The sequence below is a fragment of the Hemitrygon akajei genome, chromosome 17 (assembly GCF_048418815.1).
Source record: "Hemitrygon akajei chromosome 17, sHemAka1.3, whole genome shotgun sequence".
Lineage (NCBI taxonomy): Eukaryota > Metazoa > Chordata > Chondrichthyes > Myliobatiformes > Dasyatidae > Hemitrygon > Hemitrygon akajei.
In genome coordinates this window covers 77,733,544-77,759,337 of record NC_133140.1, presented here as the reverse complement: position 1 = coordinate 77,759,337, position 25,794 = coordinate 77,733,544, and the positions used below count along the sequence as shown (strand labels likewise).

At 43.0% G+C, this 25,794-nt stretch overlaps 1 protein-coding gene across 2 annotated transcripts in view; it reads right to left on the bottom strand.

Moving 5' to 3' along the window:
* Positions 1 to 25,794, bottom strand: part of adamts18 (ADAM metallopeptidase with thrombospondin type 1 motif, 18) — a 304,264-nt gene that overhangs the window by 23,063 nt on the left and 255,407 nt on the right. For both annotated transcript variants that reach the window (XM_073070409.1, XM_073070410.1), the window contains one exon: positions 1,452 to 1,656. In XM_073070409.1, coding sequence (XP_072926510.1) covers positions 1,452 to 1,656 — 205 coding nt within the window. The remainder of the gene's footprint in view (positions 1 to 1,451; positions 1,657 to 25,794) is intronic.

The window sequence follows — 25,794 nt, the reverse complement described above, 5'->3', positions numbered from 1 at the left end:
AATCTGATAGCAGAGGGGAATAAGCTGTTCCTAAAAAGTTAAGTGTGTGTCTTTGGACAATCAGCACAACTGGCAAGGAGAGTTGGGCCCAAAGGCCTATTTCATACTGTACAGCTCTATTACTCCATGGTGTGAAACCATATTTAGCCATTAGTGTTATCAGTATGAGAGGCACTTTTTGCTTATGGATGTGTGCACGTAGTCTCATCTATTTTAGGTTTGCATATTCTTACTGCTTGCTTATTATGACATGGAGGGAGACCATTTGGCCCACTGAGTCTATGCCAAATCTAAGCAGAGCCAAACCATTACCTTCATCCATCTTGTCTGATATCCCTGCAGCTCTGCAAACAATAATCTTATAACCTTCCCTTTTGTGTCCGCTCTCCCATCACCTTCCCTCGTGTCCCTGTTCTCCATCACCTTCCCTCGTGTCCCTGTTCTCCATCACCTTCCCTCGTGTCCCTGTTCTCCCATCACCCTCCCTCGTGTCCCTGTTCTCCATCACCTTCCCTCGTGTCCCTGTTCTCCATCACCTTCCCTCGTGTCCCTGTTCTCCATCACCTTCCCTTTTGTGTCTGTTCTTCCCTTTTTTTCTCGTTTGATACTAATCTACATTTAGGTACCAAAAGCCACATTTGATCAAACTATCAGTATTTCTTCAGAAAGTGGGAGGAAAGCTGAGGACCTGAAGGGAACTCAGGTTGGGGAAGAATGTACTAACTCCAGCCAGGTAATGCCCAAGTTTAGAATCGTGCCTCAGCCCATGGAGTCATAAGGCAGCTTTCATCCATCTAAGATATTGGATGTGCAGACGATGTATTGCATATGTGGCATGATAAACGTGGCCCTAAAGAGCACATCCCTCACACCATTTAAGGAGTATCTGAACGAGCTTGTTAATAGGCAGATTAGACTACAGGCTAACTGCAGGTGGATGAGGTATTTGATGGCTGACACGGTCACAAGGGGTCACAAAGCCTGAACCTACCCAACTGCACTGTGAGAGTACCATCAGCTCAAGGACAAAAGAGATTCAGAAAGATAGCTCACTATCAGCTTCTCAAGAAGAATAATAGATAAGATATTGGAGCAGAATTTGGCCATTTAGCCCATTATGTCTCCTCTGGCATTCAATCATGGCTGCTTTTTGCTCCTTTCTCTTGTGTTCTCCCCATAACCTTTAACCCTGTACCCAATCAAGAACCTATCAATCTTTGCCTTAACGACACCTGGTGACTTGGTGGCAATGAGTTCCACAGATTCGCCATCTGTTAGCAGAAGAATGGATGGGCAATACATGTTGGCCAAAGAATTAATAAAGAAGGAAGTACCATGTTTGGTGGTCTAGAATAGAATCCCACCCACAGACATGCTGCAAAATTGTTAGCATCCAGTCTCAATGAGTCCCTAAAAGACAAATATGGATAGGTGGGCACTATGTGGTTTACCTGGGTCCATGGTCCTGTGCTCCATTCAGGAGGGCAGTCCTGGATGTTGCAGGGCTGTACTTGAGGGGGTGTTACCATGGGGCACATGGAGTGAGGCACGGCCTGGTCGCGTTGGAAGGCCACCTCGCGGATGCACTGGAGTTGGCGGGTCTGCTCCCCTCCCCCGCAGGACCTGCTGCACTCATCCCACTTGCCCGTAGACCAGCTGTGAAGGGAACAGAAAAGGAACAAGACAAAATGCGTGAGCCGGGTGATGAAGATCAGAGAAATGTGACAAGACCCAACCCATCACTAACACAACCAGGAATGTGACCCAGATGTTTCTCCTCAGATGAGATCCATTTCTTCCTCCATCTTCTGTTAGATGTATATCTGTAATAGGATTAGTGACTTGGCTTATATGTAGCTGATAAAAATAAAAACATACATATTTGTTCAGGCTTTTATTTGTTAAGTAATAGCCCTGCTGATTTTCATTTGAAATTCAGCTGGACCACAGCAGGAGGGCAGCCATTTTGTTTTCATTGAGATTTTCAGCCAGACTGAACGTCATAGGCACAGTCCTTTCATATTTCTTTCGTTTCCACCATCAAAATCATCATCTGTATCTGTTGTTTTAGTTCATAAAGGAGAATGCTATCTGAGCAATATTTTGTGTTAACATTATATAAAAGTTTATTCTTGATTATCAGTACACTGTTTAACCAGTCTTGGTAATTTAAAGAATTCTAAGCTGATATTAATCTTCTCGCATACTTTAAAACTTTGCTTACTCATGTTGTGTACAAAATTTGGATATTTTACATGTAAATCTAGCTTCATGTGAAAACAGATTATGTGCTTTACCGGCATATATATTTCTCGGGTTTCTGATCGGCTACAGGTATCAATTTTAACCGATGTTTCGACGACAGACTCTGCCATCTTTATCAGGGATGCTGCCTGGACATGTCTACTCCAGTGGTATATATTCCCACAGTGTCGGTCCCTCCTGATTGGTTAGTCCTCAATCAGGTTTCTGTTGTTCCACCTTGTTTACAATTGAATTCCAGTTCTTACTTAGAGCTTGCAAAAATTCTTTCTCTCTAATTTTATTTCAATGTCTTCCTTCTCCAGGCAGTCTCAAAAGACATTGGCGCAGCAGTACAGTCCTGTGCCGTCACAGTCAAACCTACGGCCATTGCGAACACAACGTCCTGCTACCGGCAATTTCTCTGGGTACCCCAAATGGATACACCTCCTATATTCCTTAAGGTGGATTTGCACCATGTGTCCTGCTGGGCCAATATCCACTGTTCCGCATTCACAGGGAGTCCTGTCACTGCCAGCTGTCCTGAGTCCCAGGTCATCTTTCTCCCACATAACCTGGGATTTGAGCTTCCAAATAGGTTTGAAGATGGTATTAATCTCACATTTCTTCAGGATCCTGGTGATCCTTCCAGAAACCATGGAAATATAGGGAAGACAGGTGATAATGACAAGTTCTTCATCTTCCAGATACCTCTTCAGTGACAGAGTTCCTCTTACCCTTACCTACCATCTCACGTGTCTCTGCATCCAACACATCATTCTCTGTAACTTGCACCATTGTCCAAGGGATCTTACCACCAAACATATCCCCCACTCTCTACACTTTCCACAGAGATCACTCCCTCCATCATTCCCTTGTCCATGGTCCTCTAGGCACTTATTCCTGCAAGTGGCCAAAATGCTACACCTGCTCATACTTCCTCACTTCCCTTCAGGGGTACAAACAGTCCTTCCAGGTGAGGCAACACTTCACCTGTGATCTGCTGGAATTGTTTATTGTGTCTGGTGCTACCAAAGCAGCCTCTTCTACATTGGCAAGACCCGATATAAATTGGGGGAACCACTTCACCGAGCTCCTCCTCTCCATCCGTCAAAAGCGGAATTTCCTGGTAGCTAAACACTTTAATTTTGATTCCCATTCCCATTCCGACATAGCAGTCCATCTCCTCCTCCTGTGCCATGATGTGGTCACGCTCAGGATGGAGGAGCAACATGTTATATTCCGCTAAGTTTGCCTCCATCGTCATGGCATGCATATTGATTTCTCCTTCTGGTAAAAAAAAGAAATTTCCTTCTCCCTCCTCTCTTCTTCTATTCCTCTCTCTGGCCTCTTACCTCTTCTCACCTGCCTATCATCTGCACCTGGGTCCTCACCTCCTTCCTTTTCTCCTATGGTCCACTCCTATCAAATTCCTTCCTCTCCAACCCTTTCTCTTTTCTACCCACCTTGCTTCACCAAAGCACCTTCTAGCTATCTCTTTCCCCTCCCGTCATCTTTCTATTCTGGTGTCTTCCCCCTTCCTTTTCAGTCCTGAAGAAGGGTCTCAGCCTGAAACGTCGACCGTATTCATTTCCATGGATGCCACCTGACCTGCTGAGTTCCTCCAGCATTTTATTCCATATCTGTACTTCTAATTTTATTTTTAAGTGATATTTTTATAAATGCTGAATGTTATTTTATTGCAGGTCACACCGAAACGGCAGAACAAATTTCTTATATATGTAAATGTTATGGTAAGTAAAGTTGATCTTTGATCATTTACCTTTAACCTATGCAGATCGGCACTTTATACAAGGTACTTTCCATTGAGAGCAATGCAAATAATTCTATTTATTTATTTATTTAATAAATAGGCTCATCTGGCCTAATGAGACTGCACCCCCCAATTACACCCATGTGACCACCCGTCCGGCTTTGGAATGTGAGAGGAAACCAAAGCGCCAGGCAGAAACCCACATGGTCACGGGGGGAATATACAAACTCCTTATAGACATCTTGACTTTGACTTCACTGTCATTCAGCATTTTATTAGCTTCCCTCTATCGACTTTGGTCCCGAGGTAGATCCAATCGAAGCATTTAATTGCAACAAGATGCTCCACAAGTACAAACACTACTAGATGTTAACAAAAGAAGCACTTTCCAGACAGTTGATTTAAGAGACTCCAATCTCTGCCAGTGTAGAAATGTGTCTGGGAAGTCTCAGTCCTAAGTGGGCATCAGCTCACAGCATAAAAACTGATAACCACCATTTGGGGACTCAGTGAAAGGCAATTATTGTGTCTGACAGTCTGGGGAAAGTGAATTAACATCAGAGCAGAACGACTGATAGGCACAGCAGTGTATCGCTGCTCTTGTAACAACTATCCATTTTGTACATGCTGACTTCTCCAACAAAATAATCTCAATGTTCCGAGGACTCTCATACCTGCTACTTATAACAGGCAGCACTGTCAAAAGCAGGTCACGCTGGTTGTATTTTAGTGAATTTGTAAGTTTCTCAGGAATTTGTTCAAGTTGAAGATTTCAATCACAATCTAAGATCGTTTAATGTCATTTCCAGTACACAAGTGTAAAGGAGAACAAAATAATTATTACTCCAGATCCGTTGCAGCACAAAAACACAATAAAGAACAGAATAATAAAAAAGCACGATAATTATGAATACATAAAATATATTAGATACACCAATTGATTGTATGTCCATAAAGTGACACTAGGCATGAGTGTCTGTACTTAAGGTGACCAACGGGAAATGTTAAGTAGTGGTGGTGGGGGCTGTGCAGGGGTGCGTTAGTGGGTGGAGGAGTTGATCAGTCTTACAGCTTGGGGAGAGTAACTGATTTTGAGTCTCAAACAAGAGAAGATCTGTAGATGCTGCAAATCAAAGTATGCTGGAGGGACTCAGCAGGCCAGGCAGCATCAATGGAAAAGAGTAAACAGTCGATGTTTCAGGACAAAACCCTTCATCAGGACTGGAACAAAGAGATGAGAAGTCCATGGCCTCCTCAACTGCTATGAAGAGGCCTCACACAGGTTGGAGGAACAACACCTTATATTCTGTCTGGGTAGCCTCCAACCTGATGGCATGAACATCCATTTCTTGAACTTATGGTAAAGACCCTCACTTCTCTTATACCAGTCCCTGTTCCCATTTCTCTCTCTCACATTATCTCCTTACTAACCCTTCCCTTTTTTCCATGGTTTCTGTCCTCTCCTATCAGATTTCCTCTTCTCCAGCCCTTTATCTCTTTCATCAATCAACTTCCCAGCTCTTTACTTCATCCCATCCCCTCTCCTGGTTTCACCTATCACCTACTACCTTGTACTTCTTCCTCACTTCCCTCTACCTTCTAACTCTGATGTTTCATCTTGACTGTTTACTGGGTCAACTGTTTACCCTTTTCCATAGATATTGTAAGGCTTGCCGAGTTCCTCCAACTTTTTGTGTCTATTACAATGCTTTTGAGTCTGGTGGCCCTGGCGTGGATGCCACATGGCCTACTCCATAACAGAAGTGGGGCAAACAGTCCATGAGCAGGGTGGGTGGGATCCTTCATGATGTTACTGGCCTTTTTCCAGCACCTTTCTGTATATACAGTATGTCCTTGATGGTGGGTGGGCTGGTAGGTTGAACTAAATCAGTTCAGTAACCAGCGAACATAGCACTATTTCTATCAAAAGATCAGCTCCATAGATGATGCCAGTATCTCACATCACTATTTTAATTAGTATCCAAAGATTTTTAATGAGGAGGATTTTTTTGGTTTGGTTCATTGTTGTCACATATAGCAAGACGTAGTGAAAAACTTGACACAGATGAAATTATTACATAGTAGATTGAGTTAAAATAAGGAAAACATTAACAATGTAGAATAAAGCATAAAAGCTACAAAGAAAGTGCAGTACAAGTACACGATAAAGCGCAAGACCCTTATGAGGTAGATTGTGAGGCCAAGAATCTATCTTATCGTACAAGAGGTCCATTCGAGAGTCTGAAAGTAGATAATCCAACTTTGAACTTTAAACATGACTAATCCAAGCCAACGCTCACCTGACAAAATATGAGCGTTCTGACCATTGTTGGTAATATAATTTGTTCATTATGTGCTCTGTCATATGATGTAGGTGATCGTGGTCATTCCATGACCATGATTGTTCTTCGCTAAGATTTCTACAGGAGTAGTTCACCATTGCCTTTTTTTGGGCAGTAAAGTCGGGTGATCCCAGCCATTATCAATACTCTTCAGAGATTGTCTACCTGGCGTCAGTGGTCACGTAACCAGGACTTTTGAAATGGATTAGTTGCTCATATTACCATCTACCTCCTGTTCACATGGCTTCATGTGACCTTAATTGGGGGGGCAAAGCAGGTGCTACATCTTGCCCAAGGGTGACCTGTAGGCTAGCAGAGGGAAGGAGTGCCTTACACCTCTTTGGTAGAGATATATCTTCACCCCACAATCCCTTTTAATAACATAATAATCTCAAAAATGTTTTTCAAATGTACCAATATGTAGCAAACCACCTGAAATAGATAGGGTACTGAGCCAACCTGACAAGGTTTAATCTGACTGTTTTATCAGATTATACGCTCACCACCCTGAGCTTGCGACCGATAGATGGGTCCTTTTCGGCTCAAGTTGAGATCAATTCACTGTAGAAAGCAGAGTGCAGTTGCATTTAACTACGAGCAACCACCCCTCCAATTCCTAGAAATCCTGGGACTGACTAAACCAGAGAACAAATTGGAACTTTCTAACTTCTGTTATAGTGATCTGTCAGAAACATTCAAAAATCGACTTAACTTTTATGTGAATTTTACAATGTAGAATATTCCTCTGGGCTGAAATTTATAACTAAGCTCAGGAACACAGACTATATCACACTCAATTGCCGGCCATAATACAACTTGGCAGAGATTCAAAAGGTTGTACCTGATCCAATAAATATGTCATGGTCAAATGAATTTTTGCAAAGGTTTAGCGATGATGTTCTGGATAACTGTCAAGGTTTTATGTAGGGCTAAAAGACTTTGATGAAATTCCAGCCAGCCACCATTCTCATAACACAAACCCACAAGACTTCAGTTCCTCAGCCTTCAAGGAAGCATTTAATTTTCAACAGGATGAATAAAGAGAAAGTGACTGCAGCTGATATAACTGAACAAGCTAATCCGGCAGCTCTACCGACACAGAGCGACCCTGACTTTTATCAAAATACTAGAGGTGTTGGAAACCTGAACCAAAAAATAAACAGAAAGCGCTGAAAAGACTCAATAGGGCGGGCGCCGCGGTAGCATATCATTTGGTGTGACACCATTACAGCTCGGGTCATCTGAGTTCGGAGTTCATTCCCAACGTCCACTGTACAGAGTCTATACATTTCCCTGTGGAATGTGTGGGTTTCCTCCCACAGTTCACACACAAACCGGTTGGTGGGTTAATTGGTCATTGTAAATCGTCCCGTGATTAGGTGAGGGTTAAATTAGGGGTTGTTCAGTGGTGCAGCTCAAAGAGCCGGAAGGACCTATTCTGTGAAGTATCTCTAACTGAATGAATGGATGAATAGATAGGTAAATAATCAATCAATCTGTGGAAAGACAAATACCTAATGATTTAACCCTAATACTCCTTCATCTGAAAAACAGTCGTTGACATGGAATGTTAACTCTTCCACAGAATTCCAAATGTTAACCTTGATGCTTCCCTGTTCTCCCTTCTTTCCACAGATGCTGCCTTACCTGGTGAGTGTTTTCTATATTTTGAATCTTAATTTTAGGAACCAATGTTGAACATGTCTAATGCATGGGGCAACATTTAGATGTTTCTTTTATACTATTTGGAAAAAGGATGTTGCTTGCAAAGACCACATTAGAGGTGATGGTGAAGCAGCATCTTGAACCTCAGCAGACTTTTTGGCCAAGGTGTTCGCACAACGCTGTTAGAATATTAGACATCAAACAGCACAGCACAGTGCAGGCCCTTTGGCCCATTCTAACCTACACTAACATTAACCTTCCCTCCTACATAGCCCTCCAATTTGCCTATCAAAGAGACTCTTAAATATCCCAAATGCATCAGCTTCAACCAGCACCTCTGGCAGCGTGTTCCACATACTTACCACTGTCTGCATGAAGAACTACTTCTATAACATCTCTCCCTATACTTTCCTCCAATCACCTTAAAATTACACCCTTGTGTATTAGCCAATTCTGCTCTGGGAAAAAAAGATGCTGGCTGTCCATTATATCTATGCTTCTTATCGTCTTATATACCTCAATCAAGTTGTCTCTCATCCTTTTTCATTCCAAAGCGAAAAGCTCTAGCTTAATCAGACATTCCTCATAAGTCACTTCCTTTAATCCAGGCAGCATCTGGTAAATCTCCTCTGCAACCCTCTAAAGCTTCAACATCCTTCCTATAATGAGGCAACCAGACTGAATCCACGAGTCTGGAGGCTGAAAACTACGCTGGGGTTATAGGACTGTACATGCGTGAAGCTGGGTGGGTGGGAGGGAGGAATGGGGCTTGTTCTGCTGTTTTTGCTTGGTGTGTTCTGTTTTGTTGCTCTCTGCATTGTTCTGCCAAGCATTGTGGGCATGCTGTGCTGGCATTGACATCTGTGGTGACACATATGGAATTGTAAAGCATTACAGCACAGACAAAGGCTCTTCGACCTATCCAGTGCACGCTGAACTGTTAACCTACAGAGTCCCATCAACCAGCACTCAGACCATAGTCTCCATACCTCTCCTATCATGTGCCTATCCAAATTTCTCTCAAATGTAGAAATCGAGCCCGCATCCACCACTTTGGCTAGCAGCTCATTCCACACTCCCACCACCTTCTGAGTGAAGAAGTTCCCCTCATGTTCCCCTTAAACATTTCACCTTTTACCCTTTTCCCATGACTTCCAGTTCTAGTCTGATGCAAGCTCAGTAGAAAAAGGCTATTTGCGATTACACCGTCTGTAACCCTCATAAATTCATATACTTCCATTAAAACTCTCTTCATTCTGCTACGCTCTAGAGAATAAAGTCCAAACCTGTTCAACCATTCCCTGTAACTCAGCTTCTCAATTCCTGGCAACATCCTTGTAAATCTTCACTGCACTCTATTAATCTTACTGACATCTTTCCTGTAGGTAAGTGATCAAAATTGCACACAGTACTCCAAATTAGGCCTCACCAAGATCCCAACTCCTGTATTTAGTACTTCGATCTATGCAGGCCAGCATGCTAAATGCTTGCTTTATGACCCAATCTACCTGTGACACCGCTTTCACTAGGGAGTTATGGATCTGTATTCCCAGATCCCTCTGTTCTACCCCACTCTTCAGCACTCACCATGGAAGACTTACCCTGGTCTGTCCTCCCAAGCTAAAACATCTCACACTTTTCTGTATTAAATTTCATCTGCCATTTTTAGCCTGTTTTTCCAGCTAGTCTGGATCCCGTTGCAGGCTTTAATAGCCTTTCTCACTGACCACTGCACCCCCAAACTTGGTGTCATCCTGAAATTTGCTGATCCAATTTACTACGTTATCGTCCAGATCATTGCTAGAGATGAGAAGCAACAACCGACTCAGCATTAACCCCTGCGGCACCCTACCAGTCACAGTCAGAGAGGCAACCATTGACTACTACTCTCTGGATTCTCCCACACAGCTAATGTCCAATCCAATTTACTACTTCATCCTGAATGCCAGTACCTGATTCTTCTTGACCAGCCTTCCATGTGGGACATTGCTAAAGTCCACATAGTTGTCCCGGCATATCCTTGGGTGTGTTGGTTGTTAACGCAAATTGCATATTTGTATGTTTCGATGTATATCTGATAAATAAATGTGAATCTGAATACAATACTCCAAGTGTTGTCAAACCAAAGTTGGGGAAGGAATTTCAACATTTAATCCATTAATGAGCAGGGCAAGAAATACATTTCTAATAAATTTACAATGATCAAATAGATTTTTGCAAAGTTATAGTGACGTTCTTGAATATTAATTTTACACAAGGCTAAAGTGCTTTCAAATTCCACCCAGCTCACAATATATGCTGGAGATGGAGGGAGGGGGACACCGATATTCATTGCATTGGGTGGGTTACCACTCAGGTGGCCACTTTTTCCCAGACAATGTCAGGCTTTGAGTGTCGAAGCCGCACACATCCAGGTAAGGAATGTGAATCTGAATACAACGCACCTGATGTGTCTAATAGATGCAGGAGGGATTTGGGTGTCAGGAAGTGAATCACTTGCCATAGGGTATCTGAACTCTCTTATAGACATAGCATTTATGTGGCTAGCCCATAGTGAACCTGCCATGGTAGAAAGAAACCAACCCGCCCTCCCCAAAAAAAAACCCCAATTGAATCAGGGAGACGCTACGAAGTCCATCACCATTAGGACTACACATCACCTCTGAAGCATCTTTCCTGTACTTACCCAGCTTCTCAACAGACGCAATACCCTAACTATCCCTGCATAATATCGGTAAAATGTCTTTCCTGCTCTCCTTGTTCTATTGATAATTGCTAAGTCTATTCATATGTTCACATTTATTTTAGTTTGATTTCTGACATTTGCACGTGTAACCATTCTGCTCATTGCTGAGTGCTCATGGCTGTTTGCATTGTTGTTTTATAAGAGTTGGTTGCTATTGTGTTATTTGTTATTGTATTCCCCTGTATAATATATTTGGCACCGAAGCACAATCCATTCTGTTGTGTTTCACATACTGGAAATAAAGAGTTATTTATTTATTGATTGATTGAGACGCGGAGTGCAATAGGCCTTTCCAGTCTTTCGAGCATCGCTGCCCAGCATCCCCAATTTAACCCTAGCCTAATCTCATGACAATTTACAATAACCAACTAACCTACCAACTGATAAATCTTTGTCTGTGGGAGGAAATGGGGGCAGCCGAAGAAAACCTGAGGAGAAACCCAGGGTCATGGAGAGAACGTACAAACTCCTTACAGTCAGCAGTAGGAAATGAACCTGGGTCACTGGTACAGTAGATCATTCTGCCACCCACCGCCTTCTGATACTGCTTCTGAAAATCTCCCTGGAAGGGTATTTCTACAGTGATATCCGGAATGAAGATTTTCATTTATTAGCACCCCATCGACCCCATGCGTCACAGCATGATAAAGCAACTGTTCTTTCCCAAGACTGCAAGAAATGCAGAGAATTGTAAACACACCCCAGTCCATCATGAAATCAAACCTCCCTTCCTACAATCCATCTGTACTTTGCACTGCCTCGGGGAAACAGCTAACATAATCAAAGCCCCTCCCAACCCAATTAATCTCTCCTCTACTTGCCATCAAACAGAAGGTACAAATGATTGAGTGCACACACCTTCAGCTAAAAGGACGGTTTCCATCCTGCTGCTATTGTTGTACCGTGGAGAGCATTCTGACAGGCTGGTATGGAGGGGCTACTGCACAGGACTGAATGAAGCTGCAGAAGGTTGTAAATCTAGTCAGCTCCATCTTGGGCACTAGCCTGCAAAGTACCCAGGACATCTTTAGGGAGCGGTGTCTCAGAAAGGCAGCGTCCATTATTAAGGAACTCCAGCACCCAGGGCATGCCCTTTTCTCACTGTTACCATCAGGTTGGAGATACAGAAGCCTGAAGGCACACACTCAGCGATTCAGGAACAGCTTCTTCCCCTCTGCCATCCTATTCTTAAATGGACATTGAAGCTTTGGACACTATCTCACCTTTTTTAATATATAGTATTCCTGTTTTTTGTACATTTTTAAAAATCTATTCAATATATGTAATTGATTTACCTGTTTATTTATTATGATGTTTTATTTTATTTATTATTATTTTTTCTCCCTCTTTGCTAGATTATGTATTGCATTGAACTGCTGCTGCTAAGTTAACAAATTTCATGTCACATGCTTGTGATAATAAACCTGATTCTGATTCAGATAAGACTCTTGAAAGGGCCACTTATAAGATCATAAGATATAGGAGCAGAATGAGGCTATTTGGCCCATCAAATTTGCTCTGTCATTTCATCATGGCCAGTCCATTTCCCTCTCAGCCCCAATCTCCTACCTTCTCCACATAACTCTCCATGCCCTGAATAATTAAGAATCGATCAACCTCTGCCTTAATTATACCCAATGACTTGGCCTCCACAGCAACCTGTGGCAATAAATTCCACAGATTCACCACTCTCTGGCTTCCCATTGTATCTCAGTAGGCATGACAATAACAGAGTAATTATCAATTACTGTATGACTTTGACAAATTTCTACCGATATATGGTGGAGAGTATGTCGACTGGCTGGATCACAGCCCGGTATGCAGTCACCAACGCCCTTGAAAATCCTACAAAAAGTAGTAGATGCGTCCCTTGACTACATCAACATGAAACGCTGCTGCAGGAAAGCAGCATCTAGCATCGGGGATCCCTACAACACAGGCCATACTCCCTTCTGGCTCCTGCCATCACGAAGAAGGCACAGGAGCCTCAGGACTGACACCACCAGATTCAGGAATAGTTACTCCCCCTCAACCATCAGGCTTTTAAACCACAGGGGATAACGTCACTCAACTTCGCTTGCCTATCGCTGGAGTCAATCAATGGACTCACTGCAAAGACTTCATCTCGTGCTCTCGCTATTTATTGCTTATTTATTTATTATTATTATTTCTTCTTTTTGTATTTGCACAGTTTGTTGATTTCTGCATTCTGGTTGAATGCTCCAGTTGGGTGGTCTTTCTTTGACTCTGTTAAGGTTATTAATCTATAGATTTACTGTGTATGCTGACAAAATGAATCTCAGGGTTGTATATGGTGACATATATGTACTTTGATAATAAAATTTACTTTGAGCTTTGAACTTTATGTTCACTCCCTCTTTCATGGATGCTTTGTGACCTCATAGGGTAGACCAATCTACAAAATCCATTGCAGGAACTCACCAAGAGTCTTTCAAACTGCTGATCTCACTTGCTAGTCTGTCTACTTCCACAGGAGGCTAAAAAAAAATTTGGCATGTCCGCTTTGACCCTCATCAACTTTTGTAGATGCTCGACAGAGAGCGTCCACTCCAGATGAATCATGGCTTGGTACAGCAACTGCTCTGCCCGTGACCACAAGAAACTGCAGACAGTTGTGAACACAGCACAATGCATTGTGGAAGCCAGCCTCTCCTGTCCATGGACACTATCTACAATTCTCTCCACCTCAGTAAAACAGACAGTGCAACTAAAGACCCACCAAGTATTCTCGCTTCTCCCCCTCCCCCATCAAACTTAAGATTCAAAAGCTGGAAGCCATATTCCCTAAGCTTAACGAGAGCTTCAATGCCACTGCTATGTCTATTGAATAGTGCCCTAGTACAATAAGATGGGCTCTTGACCTCATTATGGCCTTCATCTTCTTGGTATTGGTATTGTCACATGAGCTGAGATACAGTGGAATGCCTGTCTTGCATACTGTTTCTACAGATCAGATCATTACAAAGTATATTGAGCTACAATAAGATAAGGCAATAATAATGCAGAATAACGTGTAAAAGATACCGAAAAAGCGCAGCGCAAGTAAACGATAAATTGTGGGTAATCATAATGAGGTAGATTATAAGGCCAAGAGACCAACTTATCATATAAGCCACTGATTACAGTGGGATAGAAGCTGGTGGCACATAGTTTCAGGCTTTTGTATCTTCTGCCCAGTGGGAGAATGAAGAGAAAATATCTGGGGAAGGTGAGGCTGTTGATTATGTTGGTGCTTTACTGAGGCATAAACAGAGCTCATAGATGGGAGGCTGGTTCTGAAGCAGTGTCACGGCCCGAAACGTTGACTATTTATTCCTTTCCATCGATGCTATCTGACTTAGCATTTTCTCCAGCATTTTGTGTGTGAAGCTGGTTACTGTGATGTGCTGAGCTGCACCCACAACTTTCTGTAGGTTTTCACAGCCACGGGCAGAACAGTTACTACACTAAGCCTATCTGCCTGCATTGCACTTTCCCCGTAATTGTAACACTTCATTCTGCATTCTGTCATTGTTTTTCTTTTTACTGCGTCAATGTACTGAAACGAACAAGTGAACTGTATGGATGGCAACGTTTCCACCAATTTAACACGCCTGCACAATTTCTCTTTCAGTTACACACATCACAACAAGTTAGAGTTATGTTCTCATTTCAACATTACTGCCAGCAATAAACTCTCCATCTCCCTTGTAACTGTACCATTTAGACTATGTGCACCAGGCCGCTTGCAGAAGTTCACTGAAACCTTCTCGGGGCAAATAAGGAAGGTCAATAAATGCTGGAATTGCAAGCAATGGCCACATTCAGAAAATGGATATTGTTTTACAATGTGGTTTTGAGTTAGGCACCAAGATCTACTTTCTCTTTTGGTAGTTTCCAATATAGAACCAGTCCTGGAGGGAGAACCTCTTATACAACGGATAAATACACTCACACCCACATAATACACACAGTTATCAGACTCCTGAATGAACCTCCTGAATGATAATATGGCCTCTTGACCTCAATTCACCTCATTATGATTTGCACTTTATCATTTACCTGCACTGCACATCTTTGGTAACTTTTGCACTTTTTCCTGCAATACTAATTGTTTTATGGGTGGCGTAAGGCTCTCCAAAGGAGGTGGACAGCTCTCCTTTCCTCTGTTAGCCTGAAGACCACCCTTGGGCAAGGTGTAGCACCTGCTTAGCCCCCCGATCAGGGTCACCTGAAGCCACGGGAGCAGGTGGTGGATGGTCGTATGAACAGCTGGAGCACATCACAAGACCAGGTTATTGTTAACGGCTGGGCTCACCTGTCTTGTATAGCCACTGCCCAAAAAGCAGCAGCGGCAAACCGCTTCTGTAAAAAAAATGTGCCAAGAACAATCACGGTCATGGAAAGACCATGATCGCCCACGTCGTATGACACAGCGTATAACAAACAAACTACTGTTTTACTTTATTCTAACTCAGTGCACTGTGTAACGATTTGAACTGAACAAACAGAAAGCATGACGGGGCTAGCAGTACTCCAAAAACAAACCTCCTTCAGGGGGAAAATATGGTCGAGGCTGCATACTTCAGAAAGCCAGCCTTGTTAAAACCAGAATATTACAAATAACCTCTCATCTATGAGTAAACAATCCATTGAACATTATCCCAAACAGAATGAATAATGACTAGTAATAAAGTGTAGGCTCAGAAAGGAGCGTGAGGAATGTCAACTACAGACCAACAAACTTTTACAGATCTGCTGTTGAAAGTATCCTGACTGGTTGCATCATAGTTTAACAGTGCCAGAATGGAGAAAGTGCAGAGAGTCATTGATACTGCCAATTACATCACGGGCACATCCCTCCCTACCATTGGTTGTAACTACAGGAGGCACCGCCGCACGAAGGCGATCAAAGATCCCCGCCATCCGGGCCAAGGTACAGAAGAAGCCTGAATTCCCACATCACCCAGTTCAAGAACAGCTACTTCCCTTCAGAATTAGGTTCTCGAACCTACTTGCAAAACCATATTCATGTCAGTTTAGCGATGCCACTTTGACCACCTTGTAGTAAAATAAGACCTTTTGTTGTTCTAATTGTGTTTTCTTGTAAATGTTGGGTACCTTTCATGATTAATTAATATTTTTTCTTCTGTATGCTCCTTTGTCCTCTATTGATGCTGCCTGACCAACTGAGTTCCTCCAGCACTTTTTTTTGCCCTTATTTAATGTTAAGAAAGTGCAAATTTAACTGAAATCTTCACAAATCAGAAGCTAAATAAACGTCTATGAACAGGTTGCAATGGTAATGCACTGTACCTCCGTCCCAAGGCCTTGCTGGCAGAGGACAGAGAAACATACAGGCATACAGAAAAGAAACAGGCCCTGAGCCTTACCAAATCTGTACAGATCATTAACCAGCCATTTACACTAATCCTCCATTAGCCTATTGTTTTTAATCACCCTATTCTCATCAATTCCACTAATACTCACTTACACACCAGAAGGAATTTACAGTGGTCGGTTAATCAAACGGCCCTCATGCCTTTGAGATGTGTAAGGAGACCCGAGCACCCATTAAGGGAAACCCATGCAGACAGAAATAACTTGCAAACTCCGCACAGACAGCACCCGAGGTCAGGATCAAAACTGGGTCTCTGGCGCTGTGAGGCAGCTGGGTCTTAGCGCTCCACTGTGTATCTTCTACTTTGTCCCACCCACTCTTCCAGCTGGAATTGACAAACTAATTATTTTCCCTCCAGACATGTTTTATAACACTGACTAACAAGCTCTCATCCATGCAGCTTCACCGCAGTTAGTAACCAGTTTAATTTGACGAGATTAATGGCCATAATAAATCAAGGGAGACAAGCACGTAAAGTAAAAAACTATTAACTGTCAAGAACAGTATCCAGAGATGTCTTCCCAACACACAAAAATTCACGAGCATGATAACCCTTGTGAAAATGAGGGTGGAGGAATGCATTGTGCAGGGCTACTGCAGTCAGTTTCAAGATTAAAGGACAATCATTTAAGATTGTGATATTTAGGAGCTTCTTGTAGATTGTAAATCTCTGAAATTCTCTATCCAGAGAGAAGTGGAGCTGGATCGTTACCTGTATTTAAAGAGATGATAGCTATCCTCACAGTGGCCACATTATTGGTACACTGAAATACCTGAACGTTAATGCAAATATCTTATCTGCCAATGATGTGGTAGCAATGAAGTTCACTTCTTGACCATGTTTCTCTCTTCCCTCCTCCCACCTTTTAAATCTACTCCTCAGCTTTCCTTCTCCAGTGCTGCCCCAGGGTCTCAGCCCGAGACGTCGACTGTACTCTTTTCCATAGACGCTGCCTGATCTGCTGAGTTCCTCCAGTATTTTGCTTGTGTTGCAAGAAGTTCAGTTGTTGTTCAGACCAAACATCAGAATGGCAGAGAAAAGTGATCTATGTGACTTTGACTGTGGAATGATTGTTGGTGCCAGATGGGGTGGCTTGAGTATCTCAGAAACTGCTGATCCTCTGGGATTTTTATGCACGACAGTCACAAGAGTTTACAGATAATGGTGCAAAAACAAATGACGTCCATTGAGCAGCCGTTCTATGGGTGAAAGCACTTTTTTAATGAGGTCAGTGGAGAATGGCCAGACTGGTTCAAACTGCCAGGAAGACTACAGTATCTCAAATAACCATGTATTACACAGTGGTGTACAGAGAAGAATCTCTAAACCACGGCATGTTGAACCTTGATGTGGATGGACTACAGCAACAGAAGACTGTGAACATGCAGAGACATATTCAGTGGCCATTTTATTAGGTACAGAAGTTAATTAATAAATTAGCCACTAAGTGTATTTTTAAATGGTGAAGGAATTGAGGGCTACAGGAAGCTGGCCAGGGAGAGGCGCTGAGGCCAGGGTGTATACTGGATTGTAGGGCAGGCTGGAGGAGCTGAGTAGCTCACTCCTACTTCAATTATCTTGAGTTCCTACAAGATCCCAGTTCAGAATAGAGCAGCAGAGAATCTGCTGGAAGATACACAACACCTGGGGAGGAGAGGAGCTGTTAACGTTTCAGGTGAGAGTGGAGGGAAGAAGGTCAGTATGAAGAGGGGAAGAGAAGTAGTGAGATGAGAGACTGAAGTGGTGGTGAGGTGGTAGACTGAAGTGATGTTGATTGAGGAGGGGTATGAGGTGGCAGAGAGGTCATGTTAGGTAAGGGAGGGAGGTGGGGTGGGTTCAGGATACACTGGCAGGTGGATGATAGATGAATGCAGTCAAAGAGAGGGAAAAGGAACCGAAAGGGAGATGGGGTGAGATAGGGGGTGTGAATATGAAACAGGTCTTGTCAAAATGGGCATGAGTGGAGCTTATGCCCAATTCCTGAGTAGGTCAGTGTACAGACTGAGGAAGAGAGAAATGGCCAGGATCATGCTTGATTTACAAGGATACACATTATATTGAAAGAATAGACAGGAAGGCAAAGGGGACGCATTGCTTTGTTGGAAAAAAAATGAAATCAAATCATTACAAAGCTGTGACGTAGGGTCGGAAAGTGTTGAATCGTTGTCAATAGAGCTAAGGAAGTGCAAGGATAAAAAGACCCTGATGGGAGTTGTATACAGACCCCAAAGAGTAGTAAGGATGTGGCCCACAAATTACAGTGGGAGATAGAAAATGTACACAAAAGGGGCAATGTTACAATAGTCATGGGGGACTTCAATATGCAGCTAGATTGGGAAAATGCAGCTAATGGGAAGCTAAAGTCAGATGTATCAGTATTACAGTCGATTAGAGGGAATTACAGGGGCCTGAGAGAGCAGCTGGCCAGAATTGTTTGGAAAAGAACACTGGCAGGGATGATGGCAGAGCAGCAATGGCTGGAGTTTGGAAGCAATTTGGCACAGGATAAATACATTTCAAAAAGGAAGAAGTATTCTGAAGGAAAAATGACACAACTGTGGCTAACAAGAGCATTCAAAGCCAACATAAAAGCCAAAGAGAGGGCATATAATAGAGCAAAGATTAGTGGAAAGTTAGAGGATTGGGAAGCTATAAAAACCCAACAGAAGGCAACTAAAAAATTCATTAAGTAGGTAAAGATGGAATACAAAAGTGAGCTTGCCAATAATATTAAAGAGGATACCAAAAATTTCTTCAGATGCATTAAGTGTAAAAGAAAGGTGAAAGTTGACATTGAACCACGGGAAAATGGTGCTGGACAGCTAGTAATGGGGACAACAAAACAGTGGACAAACTGAATAAGTACAGTGTATCAGTCTTCACTGTGAAAGACACAGGCATTCCATGGGGAGGACGTACTGAGACTTCTTATATAACAATGCTGCAGTTACCCTCAGATCTATGGAATGCCCCGAGCTGTAAGAGCAGCGTGCTAACAGCTATGTTACGTAGCGTGTTGGTACTCTCAGACTCCGCATAACGCTACCTCGCATAACACTGATTCGTTACGACACGATTATCCAATTCTTTATTGAAACATTTTTAAATGACAGAAATTCATTCTAAACAACATTTAAAACTTCTCATGAGTGGCCACCATTACAGTAAACATACAATCAGCCAATGAGAGCACCTCACACTCACAGCCAATCACATATTAGTTCACGCTCTGCCTTCCCAGTGTATGCAAACATTCTTGCTCCCTCACCAATTTATTCCATTTCATTCACCGTTAATGTTTGGGAAGTTCCAGACAGAGTAGTGCATTTAAGCGATCTAGGAAAAGTATTAGCATGGATGTGAAACTGTAAGTGATACGGCGTGAGGATGTTAATGATGATGACGCTGAAGAGATACTGCATACTCATTGTGAGAGCCTTAATAACGAGGAGCTTTGAGAATTGGCAGAGCAACGCATCCTGGGTGAATCTGAGGATACGGACGGAGGAGAGGAAACACCAGCAAGAAACCTCACCACAAAATTCCTCACACTAGCATCACCACGACCACACAAGTCATGGACCAGTTCATCGAGAATGACCCTGACTGGGGGCAAAGCAATAAGGCGAAGAGAGGTGTTCTCGACATGATTTCCTGCTACTGAGAACTGCTTCATGAGAGGATACGTAAGACAAGGCAGTCAAATCTTGACGCCTGCTTGAAGAAGAATCCAAAGTTAGAGGAGAATCCGGAATCTGGTTCCTCTAAGATGTAACCACCACCCACTTCCCTTCACTGCCACTGTGATGTGTTCCTGATCCACTGATGTACAGGTTAGGACTATTTGTTACTCCACAAATTACTGCGTATACATAAAATAATATATCATATATCACGGGTTTGATTTTTTTTATCAGGCACACATTTACACGACCCCACATAGCGCTGATTTACATAGCAGTCCACCTCTGAGGAACACAACTTCAGCTTCACCGGGATCTGAGTGTACAAAAATGGGCACACAACTGGGTAATCAGTTGCCACATGCAAAATATGCAGCTTCATCTCAGCAGGGTGGTTAAAAAGGGAAGAAGAAGAAATAACGGGAGAGACATACGATGGAAGCAGGAGACAGGATTTTACACACACTCTTAGTTTATACAATCCTTTACCTTGGAGACGAATGTTTGCTGGGAAAAAAGCTTCCTGTCTCCTAAGGCTGCTCTTTAACAAGAACCAGTGCAATGTGCAGCAGCCGACTCTAAAATACAGTGCTCCTCAGGCACGTAGAGTCAAAAGTGATAAGAGAGTTTATGACAACAACCATTCATCAGCGGAGCAGACTGCACTAATGATGTCTGAATGGTGGCCAGATTCTCATTCAGAGAGAAAAGGGGAAAATTGTCAGTTGGCAGCTCTCCTGACAACTATTGTTGGGTGGAACACTGAACATGCAACCCAACAGCTTTCACCAAGTTTAATGTAGTAAAGGTTCCCAACTGTGATCAATAATACTTTGACCCACAGAAGGAGACCTGTTCATCACCAGAGCAAAGAAAAGAGCTCAAAAAGTTACTGCTGACTCCATCCAACATAGTAGTCACCTATTCGCCAAATTGTCATCAGGGAAACATTACAGTCCACTACCACCAGGATCTGCACCATAAGATCATAAGATATAGGAGTAGGAGAAGGCCATTTGGCCCATCGAGTCTGCTCCACCATTCCATCATGGCTGATCCTTGATCCTCTCAACCCCATACATCTACCATATCCTTGATACCCTGACCAATCAGGAAACGATCAATTTCTGCCTGAAATATACTCACAGACTTGGTCTCCATCGCAGTCTGTGGCAGAACATTCCAAAGATTCACTACTCTCTGGCTAAAGAAGCTCTCTGTCTAAAATGTCACCCCTCAATTTTGAGGCTGTGTCCTCCTGTTCTGGATACCTCCACCACAGGAAACGTTCTCTCCACATCCACCCTATCTTGTCCTTTCAACATTCTGTAGGTTTCAATGAGATCCACCCACCCTCCACTGTCATCTCTGAGGCGTCTTTCCTGTAGATATTCAGTTTCTCAACAAAACTCACTCAGGTGTAAGGCCCTGATGCCGAGGTACGGCCTAGGATGTGCTGGGACACATCATCAGTGATATATCCTGGGGTCATCCAACATCAGACAGCTTTGCCCAGGCTTGTGTCCCAGCAGCATTGATCCAGGGAAGGGTGCGTAGCTCACGCCTCCAGATCCGTAGCCACCTGGAGGCTTGCTCAACAGCCTCTGAGGCTACGTCCGCACTAGACCTGATAAATCCATAACCAAAGCTTTTTCTCTTCATTTTGACTCTCTGTCCACTCTGAAACGATATTTTCCTCCCCCGAAAACAGAGCTTTTCTAAAACGCCCTCCAGAGTGTGTAAATTTGAAAACGCTGCTTGGGCAGAGCAGTGTGGACGGGGTGACTGGAGATTTCTAGAAATGGTGTCATGATGTGCTGGAACAACCTAACAATTTCAGAACAGATGGCAATGAGACTGAAGCCAGAAGAGTTAGAAATGTACTCACCAAATACTTTGATCCATATCTTACTGAATAAATAAGTATACTCACTTTGCCCTGTTTTCTGTCCTTGCTTGTATGAAGGTGGTTTGCCTATTTATGCAAGTACTTCTCTGACAATAGATGTGTAACAGCCTAATGTAACATCGTACGGAAATACAAGATAACACTGATGCAGACATGTTTTATACATTTAACAAGGTGCTTTATTAATGCAACAAAGTTAGTCAGTTTTTCAATGTTCGTTGTCAGCCGGGTCATACTGTCTGTGAACTCTCTGTCGGTTGCCTCCATACGCTCCAGTATTTGTTTTTTTTTTGTTTTAAGTCCTCCTGCATGAGAGCCAACAGCTGTCCGTCGTTTGGCAATTTCCTTTTAAGTTTTTCTAGTCTGTAACTGCACAAACGCGGGCTTTCACTGCGAGATTCGACACCAAACAAGTCGCTTGTTTTCTGTAGATGTGTTCTGCGCATGCCCAGTAGGAGGAGATTTGTCCAAATACCCGTTTTAATGTGGATGGAGGTATTTTCAAAAACGCAAGGTGTGGACGCCTATCGTTTTTATGTGAAACTGGCGTTTTCAAAATAAAGTGTGGATGTAGTCTGACAGCCCTGACAGCTAACTGTCCCTGCACAACATCTGCTAAATGGTGTTTCCTGCTCTCCTTGTCCTATTGATAATTATTCAGACTGTTCATACTTTCACATTTATTTAAGTTTGATTTCTGACATTTGCACATGTGACTGTTCTGCTGATCGGTGATTGCTCCTGGCTATTTGCACTATTGGCTTGTAAACTGTTGGTTGCTATTGTGTTGTCTGTTATGGTATTGTCCTGCGTTTTATGCTTGGGAGCGAACCACTATCAATTCTGGTATGCTTCACGTATTGGCAAAAAAAGTGATTCGGATTCTGATAACAAGACAGATATTTGATAATTTGGCCTATTTTCAAGCTGTACATCTCTGTGGCAATGAACTCCACCAGGGTCTCTGGAACCAGGTTTATCAGAGGAACGCCAGATAGGGTAAACAAAAAAGAAGCAGGTTTATTTTTAACTTCTCACCACATGAGCGCAACACTGTATTGTGGTGTTAGTGCATCATGTTACAGTGCCAGCAATCACTGATCAGGGTTCAATTCCCACCGCTGCCTGTAAGGAACTTGTATGTTCTCCCCATGACTGCATGTGATTCCTCCGGATGCTCCGGTTTCCACCCACGTTCCAAAGACATATGGGTTAGTTTTAGTAAATTGTCAGCATGATTATGTTGGCACTGGAGGCTTGGCGATGCTTGTCGGCTGATCGGATTTCATGCAAATATTGCATTTCACTGTGTATTGTGATGTACAGTACATCGATAAATAAAGCTAATCTTTAGCTTTATCAGCACATTGAGTACTATTTAAAAGTTGTAATACAGGGAAAATAGAGCTGATGATTTAAGTGTGATAATCCACAGCTAACTATCTTTTAGTCAATCGCATAGAAGGACAAATATGCGTTCAGTGGTGCATTGGGGTCTTTTAAGTCCATCCAAGGGAAGCATGGGCTTTGCTACAACGCACCGTTGGAAAAGTGGTGACTCAAACAACGAAGCAATCCTTGACTTCAGAAGCAAATGACTGTAGATGCAGAAATCTGCAAGATAAGCTAGGATGTTGGAGATACCCAGTAAGCCATCAACAATGCAGTACGAGGGTTGATGAGTAAAAGCAGCTGGCACTCAAACCAGCTACTCAAGAATTACAGGAATGCACGCAAATCACCTACCCAAGAATTACAGGATTGTGTTCAGACAGCTACCCAATAGCCTCAGTAGAGAAGAGGCTGCCTGTCTTTTGCAATGGGCAGGGATGTTCATCAGGCTGAATTTGGATCAAGTGTTGACTGTGCATGTTTGTCTGTGTTTGTGAGCCAATGGAACAGAGACACTGTTGACCACACCTCCATAACATGGCAAAACATCCGATATGTTCTGCATGATATTAACTGAACAACGAGGAGGGATTACAATCTCAATAGAGAAAGTTAAAAAAGACATAGGTACTGTGCAAAAATCTAAGGCGCATATATATATATATATATATATAGCTAGGGTGTCTCAGACTTTTGCACAGTATTGTAGTAATCTGATGTATTGCACTATACTACTGCAAAAAAAAATAGTTTCATGACATCTGTGGGTGATGATAAACCTCATTCTGATATGGGTCTCTATTGTGGACTGAGAGAGGGAAGGAGGTAGGGAAAGGGGAAATCATGGCTGGGAAAAGGAGAAGGGAGAGGGGAGGGAGCAGGAAGCACCAGAGAGACATTCTGTAAAGACCAATTGTTTAGAATCAAATGACCTTGCCTGGTGTCTCAGGGCTGGGTGTGTCTGCACCTGTGCAACCCCCTGCCCCGGCACTCCTTCTCTGCCAGCTGTCCCACACCCCTCCCGTGGCGCTCCACTCTCACCATTCCCAACTTCCTTTGCTCACACCAGATTTACAAACTCGCTCTCCACTCCATGTTGACAAATACAGTGATATGCAAAAGTCTTAGGCACCTAGCTGCATATATGTGCCTAAGACTTTTGCACAGTACTGAAAATGTTGAAAATCAGAAGTGAAAACAGAAAACTCAATAAACACTCAACATGTCAAGCAACATCTGTGGAGAGAGAAGCAGAGTTACTGTTTAGGTTGAGGGTCTTCTCCTGTCTCTCCTCTTACAGATGTTACATGCCCTGTTGAATGTTTCCATTTTATTTGCTTTATTAATAGAAGCCACTTGCACCACACACCTAGTCAAAGATGAAGCAATAAAACAAGTCCATTGGCCCACTTAGTTTGTACCAACCATTTACTGTCTGATTCTGAGGTCACTGGCAAAAGGAACGTACAGTACAACAGCACAGAACAAGAACAGATTCTTCGGCCCACCGCGATATTCCAAAGTGATCAACCTAAAGTCTAATTACACCATCCTTTCTACCTGCTCCTGGTCCGCATTCCTCCTTATTCTGCATACTCAGGTGTCTATCTAATTGTCTCTGTCATATCTGTCTCAGGCAAGACACCAACCACTCGCTTGCCCTGCACATCTCCTTTGAAATTTACCCTTTTCCCTCTAGCATTAGATATTTCAACCCTAGGGGAGAAAGACATCAGCTGTCCGCTGCACCTATGCCTCTCAGAAGTTTGTGAATTTTTATCAGGGCATCTTCACCGTTGAAGATAACTTCTAAAGGCTGCATTTCAAGAAGGTGGCATCTGTCATTAAAATCCTTCACCATCCAAAGCCACTGAACTATACAGCACGGATAAAGGCCCTTCAGCCCAACGATTCCATGTCGACCACACTGTGTATCCAGCAAGTCCCACTTTCCTGTGTTTGTCCCATATCCCACCAGACTTCCTCCTCCATGTACCTACTAAATTACTTCTTAAATGATACTACAGTACGTGCCTCAACCACTTCCCCGGTAGCTCCTTCCATATCCCTGCCACCATCAGTAGCCTAGTGGTTAGTGTGACACTAATACAGCTTGGGGCATTCCAGAGTTCGGAGTTCAATTCCAGCACCCTTCTGTAAGGAGTCTCTGTACTTCCTCACCATGGAATATGTGTGTTTTCCCCGGGTGCTCCGCTTTGCTCCCGCAGTTCAAAGACATATTGGGTAAGTTAATTGATCATTGTAAGTTGTCCTGGTGATTGAATTAGTGTTAATCATGGTTGTGGGGTTGCTGGGGTGACGAGGCTTGAAGGGCCTACTCCGCACAGTATCGCAAGATAAATAAAATTAAAAGAAGTATGCCTCTTAGGTCCCTTTGAAATCTTTCCCCCACTCACCCAAAATCCATGCCCCTTAGTTTTGGACACGCATACCCTGGGGAAAAGACTGCTACCGTCCACCTTATCAAGCCACATAAATACTTCCAGTTTCTGTAGTTTAAAAATGTTTATTCTTGGTTTGAATTTAATTGATATCCTATTCCCAACTCCCAGTCTTTGTTTAGTTCTTCACTGGGTCAGTTAAACTTGGTCAAGTGCAATCAGTTCTCTTCTAAGCGTA